Source organism: Theropithecus gelada, chromosome 4 (assembly GCF_003255815.1).
Source record: "Theropithecus gelada isolate Dixy chromosome 4, Tgel_1.0, whole genome shotgun sequence".
In the NCBI taxonomy this organism is placed as follows: domain Eukaryota; kingdom Metazoa; phylum Chordata; class Mammalia; order Primates; family Cercopithecidae; genus Theropithecus; species Theropithecus gelada.
This window is the reverse complement of record NC_037671.1, coordinates 125,698,110-125,713,913: the sequence shown is the minus strand read 5'-3', so window position 1 is coordinate 125,713,913 and position 15,804 is coordinate 125,698,110. Positions and strand designations below refer to the sequence as shown.

The 15,804-nt window shown below is 46.1% G+C and overlaps 2 protein-coding genes across 3 annotated transcripts in view; one reads left to right on the top strand and one right to left on the bottom strand.

Moving 5' to 3' along the window:
- LOC112623014 (putative transcriptional regulator encoded by LINC00473) overlaps positions 1–10,539 on the bottom strand; it is a 65,674-nt gene extending 55,135 nt beyond the window's left edge. The window contains exon 1 of one of the 2 annotated variants that reach the window (XM_025383149.1): positions 9,936–10,539. Coding sequence is in view for 1 of the 2 variants with exons in the window: in XM_025383153.1 (XP_025238938.1) it covers positions 9,936–9,977 (42 nt within the window). In the remaining variant the exon portion in view is untranslated. The remainder of the gene's footprint in view (positions 1–9,935) is intronic. The other variant, XM_025383153.1, reaches the window with a different exon arrangement.
- Position 10,540: 1 nt separating this feature from the next.
- On the top strand, positions 10,541–11,251 carry LOC112623013 (putative uncharacterized protein FLJ36797). The gene is given in 3 exon segments (XM_025383148.1): positions 10,541–10,687; positions 10,689–10,733; positions 10,736–11,251. Coding segments are annotated over 3 exon segments (708 nt in total).
- Positions 11,252–15,804: the final 4,553 nt, after the last annotated feature.

Here is a 15,804-nt window from a genome sequence, read left to right as displayed (position 1 = left end):
CCATTTCTACAGAAGAGTCCCAGAGCAGGCAAACGAATTGATGACAGAGGTCAGAGGGTGAACAACGGTTACCTGTGGGAAGGGACCTGATGAGGCAAAGGGCACAGGAAGCCTTCTGGAATGCTGGAAATGGCTTACATCTTGGTGTTTATTTCTGTTAAAATCCATTGAGTTCTTCCTGTAAAATTCACCTAAGCTGTTTAGCTCAGAAAGTGCCTTATCTGAAATCATTACACCTCAATGAAAAAGAAAAATATTGACATGTAAACAAAATCCAAATTTATATAATTATGAATTGATATTAAATTAAGGATTTTAGTTGTCAACATTTTGCACCTTTGAGCAGACATTTTGCCATGGCGTCAGGGAAGAATAATCAGAGTTTATTACTATTTCTCTTTACAGTGGAGAAGTCTGGTAGAAATTTTCTTAACCAAGCGATCAAACTTATTGTCACCAAGATAGGACCTGCTGATGTCAAGTGCTTTCTAATGGGATGCATCGAGAATGGCACGGTGCCATCTATGTGGTATCTTTGTCCAAAATATTTAACTTGAGTCTAATCACTAAGAAGCATCATATGCATCCAAATTTGGGATTTCTGAAAGATGGGTGGCCTAGATGCTTCAAAAATGTCAATGTCATGGAGTTTTTCTAGATTAAAAAAAAAATGACAATTCAACGTCATGCATGATTCCCAACTGGATTCTGGATTGAGAAACTATCCAGGCTATTACTGGGGACATTTGAATATGTGCTCCCACTAGATAATAACGTTATATTAATGTTAAGCATTCTCAGTATGGATGTTGAATTGTGGTCATGTTCAGGGATGTCTTGCCGTCAGAAAATAAATCTAAAGTATTTAGCTTATCAAAATGTTTATAAATAATTCTGAAGACTTCAGCCAATAATAATAATAATAATAATTATGCGTGCCAGAGAAGAATAAGAAAGGGAGGAGGAGGTGGAGGAGGAGAAAAAGAAAATGTAGCAAAATGTTTGTGATGGGTATTCCATGAGCATGAGATGGATCTCCCACCCAAAATTTCTTTCAGATGTCAACTCTGATGACACACGCACCAAGAGGACATAGAACAGTTTACCACTCACAGAGTGAGGCTTTCTACACAGAGGAGGGCTGGCTCCCAGTGTGTCTGAAAATGGCTTGAAAGCAGGGATACAGGCTTGGGGCCTGCTGTGGTTGGGAGCTGGAGCTGAGTAAGGGTTCTTGTTCATTGGCCGAGGCTTGTGTGGGCTGAACTCCCCATTAGCACCAAGGGAAGGAGCACATGGGCTCTCTCCCCAGCTGGCCCAGGTATGAGGCAGAAGGGGAAGGGGAACGTGTTTCTACTTCTCTCTCACCCATTCATCCCAGGTATTAGCACCTTAAAATTATGTCCTGAGGAAAAATGCTTTTACAAATATGTGCTGCTGTGGCATGTTTAATCTCAGAGCAGATTTTCTTTCATGAATAAAAAACTTTCACAGCTCAATATAAATATTTCTTCTTATCTATAGTCATTTACAAGTAGAAATATTATAGTTTCTATTAAGATACTTGTTAATTCAAGTTGCCTCAGTTACAAAAACATTCATGATTTCACTCAACAAGAAACGCTGGCACACCCATTAGGTGCCAGGCACACTGGAAGGGGCAGGGACGAAACAGGGGACAAGGCAGGGGTTATCAGCTCCCACGCGGTATAAATGTCACAGTTAAGACACCACCACTCCCACTCTTTGAGAGCCAACATTCTGACTGACAAATTTAAGAATCTCTAAATAGATAAAATGTGCAAAAGTCACAACACCCAGAGTTACCATTGTGGTTATCTGAGAATTCAAGAGTAAGACTTACTCTTGAATAAAATAATACACATTTTAAAATAACAGAATTAATTCTCTGTCATTACTTAAATTCCCTCAATGTTTATTCTGCGGCAAAATCGCAAACCTGCGCCTATGTGTTGTTGCTGAGATGGATGTAATGCAATACTGCTCATGCCAACACCCACCTTAAGCGGAGAGCAGGGGAAGAAGAAAAGCTGTCTCATAAATCCTAAAATCCAACCTAGGCGTAATCACCCTACCTCTGGGACTCTCTACATTTCAAATAGTCTGTTGACTATTTCACTGTTTTGAGAAATATATTTCACTGTTTTGAGAAATATATTTCACTGTTTTGAGAAATATGCCTATATTTACCTAATATCCCAATTTGGGATTTTCAAAATATAGTGTCTGTACTCATGACAGATCAAACTGCGTAAGAAAATTATGGCAGGTATCGGCAAATAGCCTTCGATGGAATTCAAATGGTTATCATCTCTTTGACTCAACTTCCATATCCAGGAATTTACCAACATATAAATGTATACATGTGTTCAAAAAGTACTGTGTGGTTGCTTATGAAAACTTTATTTATTTATAAAAGCAAGAGACTAGTATTTTGAATGTCATTCAGTAGGGTTTAGTTAAATCAATTATGGCACATTGTACCACGGAATAGTATACAGGCAACAAAGGTAGTTTTATATATGCTGATACATTTCCAAGACACAGGTAAGTGGATAAAGCAAAGTATAAGGAGAACAGTTTAACAGGATACTTGTGTCTCTCTATGAAAGGAATGTTACGTATATCATCCTGTGTGTGCTCAGGAAATTTCTGGTTGGCTACATAAGAACCAGGGTCATATAGGTGACATTTGGGGTTGGAGGAAGACTTACTGTACCTCTCCCCGTGACCACTGACTATTGTTTCCATGTGTGTATAATATATATGCATGTATCTATATGATATATGCATGTATCTATATGATATATGCAATATATCATATCAAGATAATGGTCATTGTGATTGCTACCTTGTATTCCTCAAGGAAGGAAAGACAAAGTCAAAGAGCTCTTAAGAATTTCATGTCACAGTTGAGCAGTTCTTTTTATTAAAAGTGCTCCTCCTGCTAACAGGTGAAGATAATTTCTGCTTACCTGAGAAACACGTATTCCATCTGTATTATTTAAGCTAGCCATAGAAGCAACAGGAGGCAGCATTGTTACATAACTTTCACCTCTGTTTATTTGCAGTTCTGTTTTCCCCTGGAGGGGAGGGCCAGGTGCATGTTTGTTGGGGAGCAAGTGTTGGCAAACAGGAACATAAATGTAGGTAAATATAGGCCATTTACAACATAAAGAAGAGTCCCTGCTGTACTCTAGATCAAAAGGTGCTCTACATTATTGTGCTGTGATGCTCAGAACTTCTGCCAGTTCTAAAAAGAGAGTATCCTCCCAGCTAGTGGCTTCTCAAAGAATCCAGTTTTTAGGTAACTTCCTCTCCCCACTCTTTCAGATTAATAACTACCCCTCATTTGGTTCCTTTGTGAGTTATCATTTAGATTGGAGTCCAGTTATGGTGTAAGATCATTTATTTCCAAAGTCATAATCAAAGTCACAGAAACTGGATCACCAAGGCCATTCAATTCAACCTGAGGGGAGGAGAAAGGCACATAGTGGTGACTTTGTCTTTCAGATGTTGGTCATTTCCTTTACCGCTTGAATCAAAAAGGCAGGGGCATGTCCAAAGATGAGAGAGGACTGAGGCCTCTATTCCATTCTGCAGCCTTCATTCTTGAGCTCCATTTCTCCTCCTCGAAGTCACCTCTTCCACCTCCTTTGGCCCCCTGCATGGTAGTGGCCTTTCTGGTTTGAAGCCAAAGAAACTAACACAAGAACTTTAACAAATGTCGAAACAATAACCGCCTTTGCCATCAAACTTCTGTAAAAATGCATGCTTGTATGACTGTTTGTCTTTAACATTGATTTCCTCTTCCAAGGGTCATGCCCATTTTTTAATATCAACGATGTAAATCACCCTTTGAGAGATATTTTTGTGAGCTATTTTAGAATTAGGCAATCTGAACAATTAATCAGAAACATTAATCTATTGGAAAGATCAATCCAGCTGATGGTAGGGGGTTAGGTAGATGTAGGTCAATTAACAACATACACATTCACTTTTAACTAGTTTTAGAGGCATAAAATTGATGCTACTTCTCATACCCAGTTTCAGGTTCTCCCAATACTAACTACCCATTAATAATACAGGAAAGCTACAAAATCCGGGTGTTATTGTAATATCAGAGAGGTAGAGGTATGTGGTTATTGAAAACCATATGTTCACTCAGTCACTGATTTATCTGACCACATAATAGCTACCCATATTTCACTATGGCTCAAGAAATTCAAGGAATGCATGAGTTGGTCATGCCCAAATGTCCCCTAGATTCATTCAGTTGCAGAGGCTCCCCTTTGGGTGGCTTTAAACACTACCAAGGCAAGAGCCCAGAAAGCTGGGCTGGGGAGGATCTTAACCAATTTAATCCAAAACAGAAACTACTTACTTTTAAAACAGTCATGAGATTAATTTAATGTAAGAATATACCACTTAAGAATATACCACTTAAGTTAAGTAATTTCCTAACTTAAAACCACCTTGAAAGACATGAAGTTTAAAACTAGAAGACGAAGCAAGATAGTCCAATTAGGGTGACAGTGGGGAGAGGGGAGAATAGAGATAGATTTCAGAGAACCTACAGGTACTAAGAGAACAGGTTTCTAACTACAGTGTAACTGGTAAAATAGAGTTAGTATTACTTCTTCAGTGTATAGTAACTAATAAGATATCTTGTGATTAAACCAAACTCTTTAAGTAAATACTAATTATTTGAAAAGAGACTAATATAAAAAGAATGTGAAGAGAATGAAAAAATTTTTGAAGTACTTTCTTTTTTTTTTTTTTTTTTTTTTTGAGACGGAGTCTTGCGCTGTCGCCCGGGCTGGAGTGCAGTGGCCCGATCTCAGCTCACTGCAAGCTCCGCCTCCCAGGTTTGCGCCATTCTCCTGCCTCAGCCTCCCGAGTAGCTGGGACTACAGGCGCCCGCCACCTCGCCCGGCTAGTTTTTTGTATTTTTTAGTAGAGACGGGGTTTCACTGTGTTAGCCAAGATGGTCTCGATCTCCTGACCTCATGATCCGCCCGTCTCGGCCTCCCAAAGTGCTGGGATTACAGGCTTGAGCCACCGCGCCCGGCCGAAGTACTTTCTTATTAGTTATAAGATCAATAAATACAATTATTCAAGGTTTTCATCAAAGACTCTTCCCATATAGCTTTCCACATGTCCATTCAGTTATAGTTAACCAAACACTGTAACACACTCTTATGTCCAAGTTCAAAGCAATTAAGAAAAGAAGAAACAAAACAAAACAAAAATTATCATTGGCATGGTCCATTTGCACACCAATTTTCTTTAAGTTACAAAGGAAAAATGTTTATAAGTTTAACATTTTATGCTAATATCTTCCATCAGTATAGACCACACACATGTTGGACACGGAGCCAGCCAGCTGCTGCCCACAAGAGGAAAATATCGTAATCACAATTTTACAGACACACACACACATGTGCACATGTCAAATAACTTTGGTGGACATCCAAAGAAACATTCAGTCTAAGCTAGGATAATGTACTTCATCTTCCCTTTTACCTAGTTAAATTAAGCAGGCTGGATCTATTAAGGTCAGGGAGGAAACCAAAACCATCTGAGTGTGTACACAATGACCCATTTACTATCCTATGTTCATCAGTATAAGGAATCTTCTAAAGAGAAACTATTAACAATACAGGGGCCACACAGCACAATAGCCAGGAAGTATCAGCACAGGACCTGAAAGGAGCACTTAGCAGCTGTGGCTGGAGACCACGTGCACTCTGGGATGGATTGGTGGTAGGGAAGGACGTGAACAGGACCGAAGGGCTTTAGTTCTCACGTTCAAAGTTCCCACCGCACTCCTCTCTAGGCAGCCTATAAGCCTGTCAGCTATTAGCTATTTAAAACTTCAAGTCAAAGCAACCTGCCAACAGGCCATCTTAAAATCATTGACCACCACTGAAACTTAATTTCCAGTTGCCTTCATTTCATACATTCTATGAATATACTCTCAATGGTTGAAATGAGCAAACACGTAAACCTTCCAAGTTGTTGGAACTTAAAAGATAACCCTCTGAGGTTCCATCCAGGTCAGCAACACCAACATATATACTTTTCTCTGTTTTGCAGTGTGTGTACAGTCAAATTTGGCTTAGAGGCCCAAAGGGGTAAAAACCAACAGCACTGAGTTTGAGAGGCAGAGAAAATGTAGTATCTTAATCATGGGTATGCGGTTATGTGTCATGAACAGCTGTCACTCAAACACTGCCAGCTATCTGGCCTCCCAGTTTCCCATCGTGAAAGCGTGCACAGCCATGTATTCATATAGCCATATACCACAGACATCCACTAGAAATGCACAGATGTGCTCCCGCCATTGCAGGCATGGGCCATGGTTGCCATTTCCCAAAGAAATATATTCCCAACACCATGGTGGTGGAGCGTTCACCCCTCAATGGTTTCTACAGTTACATATTCTCAGACAATCATCAAGTAGCAGTTTTAGTTGCCAAATACAAAGGATACAATAAAATCTTTAGACATTTTTATGCTAAAAAAAAATTGTACAATAAATCATTTTGAAATTAGGATCATCTCTGAGTACTATGGATACAGGTATTTACTGTTGACTCTTCTGATTTGCAAAATATTCTTTGTAGACTCGTATTACCTGGGGAATGTGGGAATGACTTGCTACTGGTAGTATAGACTTCCATAGCATAGATTTTTTTAAATCCTAATACCAAATATGTCCACCAAAAAGATGAAAAATGTTTGCTGAAACACAATTCTTATTTCTTTTCACAGCCGGCAGTCATACATTTATTAATTTTTAAAATAGCATTAAAATATTAAGGTTGTTATTTACCATAATAATGGTTTCAGTTCCCATAGACTTGGTTTGCTATTAACCAAAAGAAAAGGCTATGCGCCTTTACAGAGCGACCCGAGGTCAAAACTAAATGCTGCATATGGAGCTGATGAATTTGCCAGACTCTCATGGTGATATTGAATTATTTCCCCCAAAGATGGAAAAATACCAACCATACAAATAAAGTCACCGCAACACCTTGAATTTCTTAACAAATGCCATTTTTTTTCAGTAAAAGTAACTTAAGAAATGCCCTAGCATTGCTCTAAAATCATAACTGAGCAGAGAAAGTCAAAGCCTGCAGTTACTGAAATACCCCTTTTGAGTTAAGCGGTGGGATTCTTCTCAACTCCTTTCAGTGTCACCAAAATGCACTTTCCGGGCATGACCGGAACCCGTCCTTTGTTTGGAAATGGACGCAAGCCATGCCGAAGGTTCCCATTGCACACAAAGATTCATGTTTTCCGGGGGAAAGGACTTCTGTGACTTGGTGTTTCTTATGACGTCAAAGGAGAAGAGCCATTGCCTCCATTTTGGAGACAGGAGCCCAAGCCCATCTCTCTGGATGTTCTGCCCAGCTCGGCCCCTGCCACAACCGAAGCCACAGGGCTGGGCTGCAGGAAGGAATCAGTCACACAAACAACCCCTCTACCTAGCTGCCTACCTATCCAGATTCAGATTCTCCCCCAACATGCCTGTTCACCTAATTTTCCACAGCTTAGCCAACAACAAAACATCTCCATCTGGTTCATTTTTCCTTTGCATTTTAACTGCAGCCCGGAAAAAGCCTGGCTAGTTCATTGGGGCCTACTTTAAACCAAATCCAGAAAGCTTTAAGGGAAATAAAAGGTGTCTGCCTGGGTTTCTTTTATGTGGAAATCAGATACCCAAGGATCACTTGTGTTTCCATAGGAAATTTTCCATCTTCAGTTTTTCATTGGTGTTATTCTAGGCAAAGAAGTACCCAACTGCTTTCACCACCACGTCTCTCCTTGAAATCACAGCACATCACCCCATTTGCTTCAGAAACCTCACCTCCAACTTCAGGAGGAGGCACAGGGCCCTGCCTGTGCAGGGAATGAAGATTTCACATGACGCAGCCCTAAGCATCCCTGGACTGGAGAAGCATGGAAGAAGTAAACGTCCCTCCCTGCTGTCCCTCATCAGCAACGAGCTTGAGGGGGATCTCACCGGCACCCCTGCCCTCCGGACCCAGGTGTTCTGCACACAGACATTCATGTAGGCCCTCCATCCCCAGTACAGTGTGTCCACACCAATGCACATGACAGCCAGGCAGGCATGAGGGAAAATAGTCAGCTGTCCCCAATCAATACCTCTTGGCCTCTTCCCTTCCCACCCCACCCTCACTTCTTCCCCACACAGCTTCAAGTCCACGCAGATCTGGGTCTTCAGCATTATCTAATCAGCTCACTCCCACCCCACTCCCCGTATCCTGAGGAAACATGTAAAACCCCATCTGTGGGGGAGAAGTCTACTCAAGTTGTCTTGCTATAGGGAGCTCTGATGAAGTGTGGCGAGGGCATTCCTGCGGAGGGATCTCAACTCCCAAACGTCTTCCTGCATGTGCTCCTGTTCCTTTTTCTCCTCCCCCTCCCCGCCCCCTACCTTGCTCCTCGCTGCTGTCCCCAAACCAGGCAGTGGGTTCCTCCTCTGGGAGCTGGGGTTCTCCGCCACCTCCTCCACCCTCGAGGGCTTTGCGTTTCTTCGACATCTCTGCCCAGGGCTGGGGATTTGGGGGTTTTCTTTCCCCACCCCCTGGCCCTCCCCCCTCGGAGAGGAGAGTGAAGGTGGGGTTAGATGGAGGGGAGGGGGTTAGGTGCAGAGGAAGGGGTGGGGAGAAGAGCCCAGAGAGGGAGATGGAAGAGATTGCTGCTTCAGGAGGGGAAGGGACTTGGGGTGGCAGGAAAGGCAGAGGGGCAGGGACTCAGTGCAGAAATCCTACAATCCGGTCCATCAGTGTAGCCCTACGTCTAGGAGACTGTTTGCTGGTGTTGCGCCTCTCTCTCTCTCTCTCTCTCTCTCTCTCTCTCTGCCTCTCCCTCTCCCTCTCTCTGTCTCTCTCTCTTCTCTCTCTCCTTCCTCCTTCCTCCTTCGTCCTTTTCCTTCAACTAGAAGGGTGAGCCGAGAGGGGAGGAGAGATCAAACCAGAGATGAGAGGCTCCTTGGGTGCCTCAGCGGATTTCTTCCCCATTTGGAGGGGCGATGGGGTGGGGTGCTGTGAGGACTCCTGGCCCTGTCTAGCTATGAAGGAGTGGTATCTTCTGGCTGGGCTTGGCTTGGCTTGGGGGGAGGAGGGGCAGGACAGTGTTTGCCGTGTTTGGGGAGGATGCGATTTCAATGGGTTGCAAGGAAAATTGGGTGAGATGAAGAAAATAAAATGCTGCAGAATGCAATCTAGTGATGCTTTCAGGTGCTGGGGACTCCGGACCCCCTCCTCCCCTATGACATCATAGGATCTTTCGCAAAAGAGACTGGGGAAGGTGGGGGGAGAGAAGAGAGTGGCGGCAGAGGGAAGGATCAAAAGCGCAGGGGGTCCTGTCCCCACTGAGAACTGGAGAAGGGCGGCCGGCTGTGGAGGAAGGAAGTTGCAGTGCACACACCATCCCTTCTCCAGGCCGCCTCGGGAGGCACCTGCGGGTCTGGCGCGGCAGCCGCTGCGGTTTGCAGCTGGCGCGCAGCCCTCGCTGGGAACTTGGAGCTCTCAAACTCCTCGGATCAAGCGTTAGCCCCGAGGCTGTCAGTCGGCGCTGGGGCGGGCTGCAGTCTCTCTCCCCTCCTCTGCAAACCCTTGAGTCTTCCGGCTTTAAAAACTCCCTTTCTTCTTTCTCGAGTTCACTCATCACCCTTTCCCCCAAACAGTCACGTCCACAAACACAACACACCACACACACGCACACGTTTTCTTGTTGCTAAACAGGGTGGAGGGAAAGGACAGGAAGTTTTTTTAAGTACACACACACACACACACACACACACACACACACACACAGATTGGGACTAAGTTTTTCTGGACTCTCAAGGGTTAAATAATAGGTAAAAGGAACTGTCAACTTACCCGCCAAAGTATGCTGACGCGTGTATCTGCTTTCCGCTTCATTTCGAGTTCATAAATTTAAAAAGAAAGAGAGAAAGAAAGAAAGAAAAAAAAGGTAAGGTTCCCGGAGCACAGTGGGTCCAGGGTTCCATGGAGAACTGCGCAAAGCAAGTTGCCAAGAAAGCCCGCCGGCCAAGTTCGGGACCTGTCCACGCTCGCGCGCTCCGCTCAGCAGGCAGATTCCAAAGGCTTGGGGCACTCTGGGGTGCGCGCCGATCTTCTCGCAAAAGGCGAGTGTGTGGGGTTCCTCCTTCCCACCTTTCCATCTGGGGGTCTCGGGGAAAGTTGCACCCAGTGCCTTGGGCGCCCATGAAGACCAGTCCATCTCAGCTCAAGCTCCCAGCAGCAGCAACTTCGGACTCAGACCACGCTCTCTAGAACATGAGTGCTCATGTGTGCGTGCGTGTGTCTGTGTGTGTGTGTGTGTGTGTGTGTGTCCGCGTGCACTTGACATTTGGGGGTGCATATGCTCTCAAGAACGACTCTCCCGGCTGCCCAGAACTTAGAGAGTTTCCCTTTAAGCCGGAGATGCTGCTCGGACACCCCCCCGCGTCCAACAGGAGGCGATGACGTCTGTAGCCTCGTTGCCAGAACAGTCCCCAGGCTGCCGCTGCCGTTCATTGACAGGAGCGGGCGCTCGGACGTCAGCAGCCGGACCTTTGGCAAGGCTGCTCCCGCGGAGACGGTTCCCACCCCCGCACCTGCCAGCCCGCCCCCCCGGGGGGATGGTCACGAAATCAAAGCCTCCAGAGGAGGGGGCCGGGCCGGGGAGGTGCTGGGACTGGGGGAGGGGGGTGACTCGAATCTGCCCTCTTTGTCCTGGAGCACCGGAGTATATAAATAGTGCAGTCTCCAGCCAGACTCTCTCCCACTATTGCACGCCCCCGCAGTACCCCCCATCCGACCCCCGCCCCTTGTCACTACGCGTCGGGTTCGCTCTTCCAGGAGGGAGGCTGGGGTGCGGGGAAGCAGGGAGCGCAAACAGACATTGGTTCTCTTTCCTCTTCCCATTCATAGATTTCGGTTGGAGTCCTAGGGCCGCCGCGCCTGGAGTCGCAATGAATGGATGGATGCCCGCGCGCTGGGACCACCAGGTCCGCAGAGACGTAGCCGGCGCTAGGGGCGCTCCTCCCGCCTGGGGACAGGCGCCCTCGCCTCGGCGCAGTTGGGGGGGACCCCAAACTACCCTTAAGAGGCCAAAGGCCTGCTCTCCCCTTTCTCCCCAACACACACCAGGGTTATTTTCTGTCCCTGAGAAGTTGGGACGCAAAACGTAGGGAACTGCGATCAGTCTCCGCACCATGAAGAGGTCCAGATAGGGACCGAGGCCAGGGCCATCCCTCAGCACGGAGGGTAGCAACAGAGAGGGGAGCGCCCACGTGGCGCAACGCGGTGGCTGAAGCCAAGCCTGTAGCCTCTCCCTGAGCACCGCTGGCGGCCCAGGACCGCGCGCTCTCCCTTCCTGAGCACCGAGCGATGCACTGCGCAGGGAAGGAGGGCACGGCGGGAGGGTGCGTGCAGGGGACTGCTGCGCGGATTCCCCACCGGAACCCGGCTCGCGGGGAATCCGTTGGCTTGCACTCGCCAGAAAGAGCTGCTGCAGGAGCGGCAGAATGGTAAGGCCCGTTCCCGATCCTGGGTGGGAGGAACTTAAAGGACTGAGTTCTGAGGCACCAAGCACAGGGCGCAGCTTCATAAATGCACCCAAAAGCTTCCATGGACTGACGGCACAGATGTGGCTGAAGTGAACCTAAGGACGTTTGCTACCCCAAGACCCGGGCTTCAGGCCAGGTGACAACGGACGCCTAGGAGTGTGGTGACACCTGCGCAGAGCCCCTGGTGGTTCAACCTGTCCGAGAAGGTTGCAAGAAGATGCGACTGTCTTAGCTTTCTCCCCTAGTGCTCATACCCCAGAAAAGGTCACTGGGGCACTAGATCCCAACCCCTTGTGCCATGAGAGGGAAGCCTGCACAACTGTGTTGGCACTCCCCCCTAAATCGTCTCCTGGGTCCTTCCCATTACACACACACACATAATGTCATTTCCCTATGGAAAAATAAATCAGAACTTTCTCGACTCTCCACCCTCTCCCTTCATCTCTACCCAGGTTCTCTGTTTCCCTTCACAACAGACTGCAGCTGTCTAGACGGTGGCTCTGTTCTCTCTCCTCTCTCTGGGTCTTGAACCGTTCCAGAACACTTTCTTAAGAGTTCTACTTCTGCTGCCTGCAATATCTCACTTTTACAGGGGTCACCATTCAACCCAAAACTCTGTATCCAAGAGTCCATTCTTAGACATCTAAGATGACTTAGCCACTGCAGTGGACAGAATTCCTCATTCCCACCTCCTTAGAACACAGCCTTCACTGGGCTTTCCAGATGCTCCACTCTGCTGATTTGTGTCCCACCTTTCTGGACATTCCCTCTTAGTCACATTTGCTGAACTCCTCATCTCCCACTGTCTTCAGGTTGCAGTGTCCCAAGGCTCATCCATGGACCTTTTATTTTCCATCACTCCCTGCTCCCTTGGTGATCTTGCTCAGCCTCGTGGGTTTAAATCTGAATATTAATGATGCTTGCACTTATATATTTAACCTAGACCCTTCCCCTAAATTCTAGATTCATGTGTCTAACTACCAGCTCCACTGGGCCATCTCGAAGGTATCTGAAACCTAACAAGGCTATCACTGGGCTCTTGATTTTACCCCATCACAAACCTGCTCTTCCCACAGTTTTTCCACCTTGGTGAATGGAAAGCCCACACCCATCATGTCTGGGTTATAGCTGTCACCACCTCCCTCAGCTCTCACTCTGCCCACACCTCCTTCACTCTATTCTCAGCCACATGGGCCTTCCTAGAACCCACCAGGCACCCTCCCAACTCAGAGCGTTTGCAGCTGCTGATTCCTCTCCACAAACTCCTCTGCCCAATGTCCTGAATATCTGCAGGGCACATTCTCTTCCTCTTTCACATTTTTTCCTCTTGCACCTCTTCAAGAAGCCTCCAACGTCCACCCCACCACACACTGCTACACCACCTCTCCCAGCACTTATTCCCACCCTTCTTTGCTTTACTTCCTCCATGCATTGCTTGTAGTTCACTTATCTGCCTTGTTTAGTCTATTTTCCCAGTAAAATGTCAGCTTCCTAATGGCAGGAATTTTGCCTTTGCTTATAATTGCATAAAAACTACATAACCTCATCAAACTTTCTTTACCTCTCACACACATTCGGGAGTTGCCTGATTCATCTCTTAGAACACAGAAGAAAGTGAGCTTGGAGGTTGGCAAAGGCCATTTCTCTGCCATAGTGATCTCCCACATTAAATGTGTGTGTGTGTGTGTGTGTATCTGCCCAAGACCACTGTCACATCTCTGGTGATTCCTGAGAAATGCAATCTCTCTACTTTCCTCACTTTCTTCTTCAATCCTTTCTTTGCCTTCCCCTTTTTCTTTCTTTTCTCTCCATTAGTCTTCTTTTCTTTTCTTTTCTTTTCTTTTCTGCCTTAAGCCTCCCATGGGCACCAAGGGGCATGCCCACCTAGCCCTTGGCCACCACTGAGGTAAACGGGACCTTCAGGCTTACCTGTGTTCTCAAAGCCGCCTGCTCCTTCCCATCCTTCCTGTTTCAATACGTTCACATCCCTTCTCATTAGCAAATAAATATATCTGTTTCTGGAGCTTTGGAGTACCCAAATAAGGTGTCAAACATTTGAGTCATTTAATAACTGCTGAGCTCTAGGGCTCCAGAATGAAGTCCTGGGATCTCCCTTCAAGGCTGTCCTAATCCAGTGGAAGAGAGGGGCAGGCACACTATCAAGGTGTCAAGGTGCTGACGAGGGCGCTGATGAAGGCAGCCAGTGCAGGAGTTCCTGGAGCCCAGGTCACCAGAGAGGTGGGAGAGAGGACCGCAGGGGGAGCTGCATCCGAGATAGGTTTGCAGGCCTAGGGGGAGCTCCACAGTGGAGGCAGGTGTGCAACCCCAGAGGCGGGAGTGAGTGGGATGGTTGGGATTCTGAGCATCAGGGTGGTTTGGGTGCCAGTGCCAGGATGGAGGGTGAACAGACAATTAAGGGCCTTCAGCCTATGCTGAAGGGTTGAGCCTGCATCCTGAAGGGCTTTATGAAAGAGATAAAATGGTGTCCTACATGTTTGAGTTGGAAAGTTGATGAGTGGATCAGAAGGAGGTGAAATCAGAGGCAGGAGGAACAGCTAGAAGAGGCTATTCTGGGTTAAGGAGCTAAAGGAGAAGAGTTGGCCATGTGGGGCGAGAGGATGTGTAGGCCCACACTTCCAGGGCACGTGTAATTGCCCACCTTCTGCAGAAGGACCTGAAAAACAGTTAGACTTTGCTGAGGATTACGGGTCATTGGTGTCAAGGGGGCAGATGCTGCTTCATGCCAGCCCTCTTAGCTGGGCACCACTCTGGAGGTACGAGTGCAGTTTATAATCTGTCACCTATCCTGCACATCTGGAAACTCCATGTCACCAACTTAATCTGAGCAGATCAGTGTCAAAGGAGCTTCGATTAAGACTCATGAGAGATTGATGTAGGAGCCCAAAGCCCCGCTATTACTCTACAGTGGGCAATTAGTCTTTGCGAGCACTAGAATACTCTTTTCCTTTCCTCTGGCCACCTCTACCCCTATCAAAGTTATAACTGATCAAATTACAGGGCAAATTTCATCTAAGCTATGGTAAGGGTAATAAATTTGTCATGTGAGCCTAGGAAATGTAGTGCAATTCTCTGACGATGCTTCCCCAATTTGTTCCATGCCAGGTGTCCACTTGGCCGTCAGTGGCCTTGCTTCCTCATCCCTGTATTACTGCTTCCACAATGACCCCCTAAGACCTTAAGGAGTTCTTTAAGAACAAAAATGCCCTGTGCAAGGCTTCAGCACTTCTGCCATGTGGATGACCTTAGCTTTAGTGTGAGAGCTGCTTCACATAGTCAGACCTTTTCATTTTCCCTTCTCTTGGAAGGGCGTTTTTAGGTTCTTCTCCTTCTGAGAAGAAGAGAGACCTTCAGGTAAAGGGAGTGTTCATTCTGTCCACTTCCAAGGAATAGTGCAGAAAACATGAGCAAAACCAAAGTAGCTTACAGACTACTTTATAAGCACTCACCGTTAGACAAACTGATACTTCCCTCAAGCTGTAGTCTGAATGTGCCATCCAAAACTCATGTGTTTGAAACTTAATCCCCATCTCAACAGTGTTGGAAGGTGGGGCCTAGGGAGATGTTTAGGTCCTGATGGCTTTGCCTTCAGGAACCAATGAACGGCACTATAAAAAGGGCTTAAGGAGAGCGTTAATCCCTTTTGCCTCCTTCTGCCATGTGATGAGGAGCAAGAAAGCCCTCACCAGAGGCTGGCCACTTGATCTTGGACTTCCCAGCCTCCACAACCATAAGAAAACATTTCCGTGCTTATAAATTACTCAGTCTGAGGTATTCTGTTATAGCAGCACAAAACAGGCTAAGACACCCCATTACATTGACCAGCTGAGCACAACAATTTCTATAAATAAAAAAAATTCCAACTTGTGGGAAACTATTTGAAAATAAGTACAGGAAACACGGAAAGTCTGGAAGAAGCTTACTTAAAGTTGCAAATGGATTAGATCTAAAAACATTCAAAATGTAATCACTGATTTTTAGTGCTACTAAGAAATATTAAATTATCTAAGAAGGCTAATTCTCCAGCCCCAAAATACTCTGTTATAAATGAGGAAAAGGAGGGCCAATAACATAACGTAGAACATTTGTTGTAGGCCTTGAAGTAGCTTTTTTGGGAAGAAGGACTTTATAGCTATGCATTATGCTTGGATTTTAAG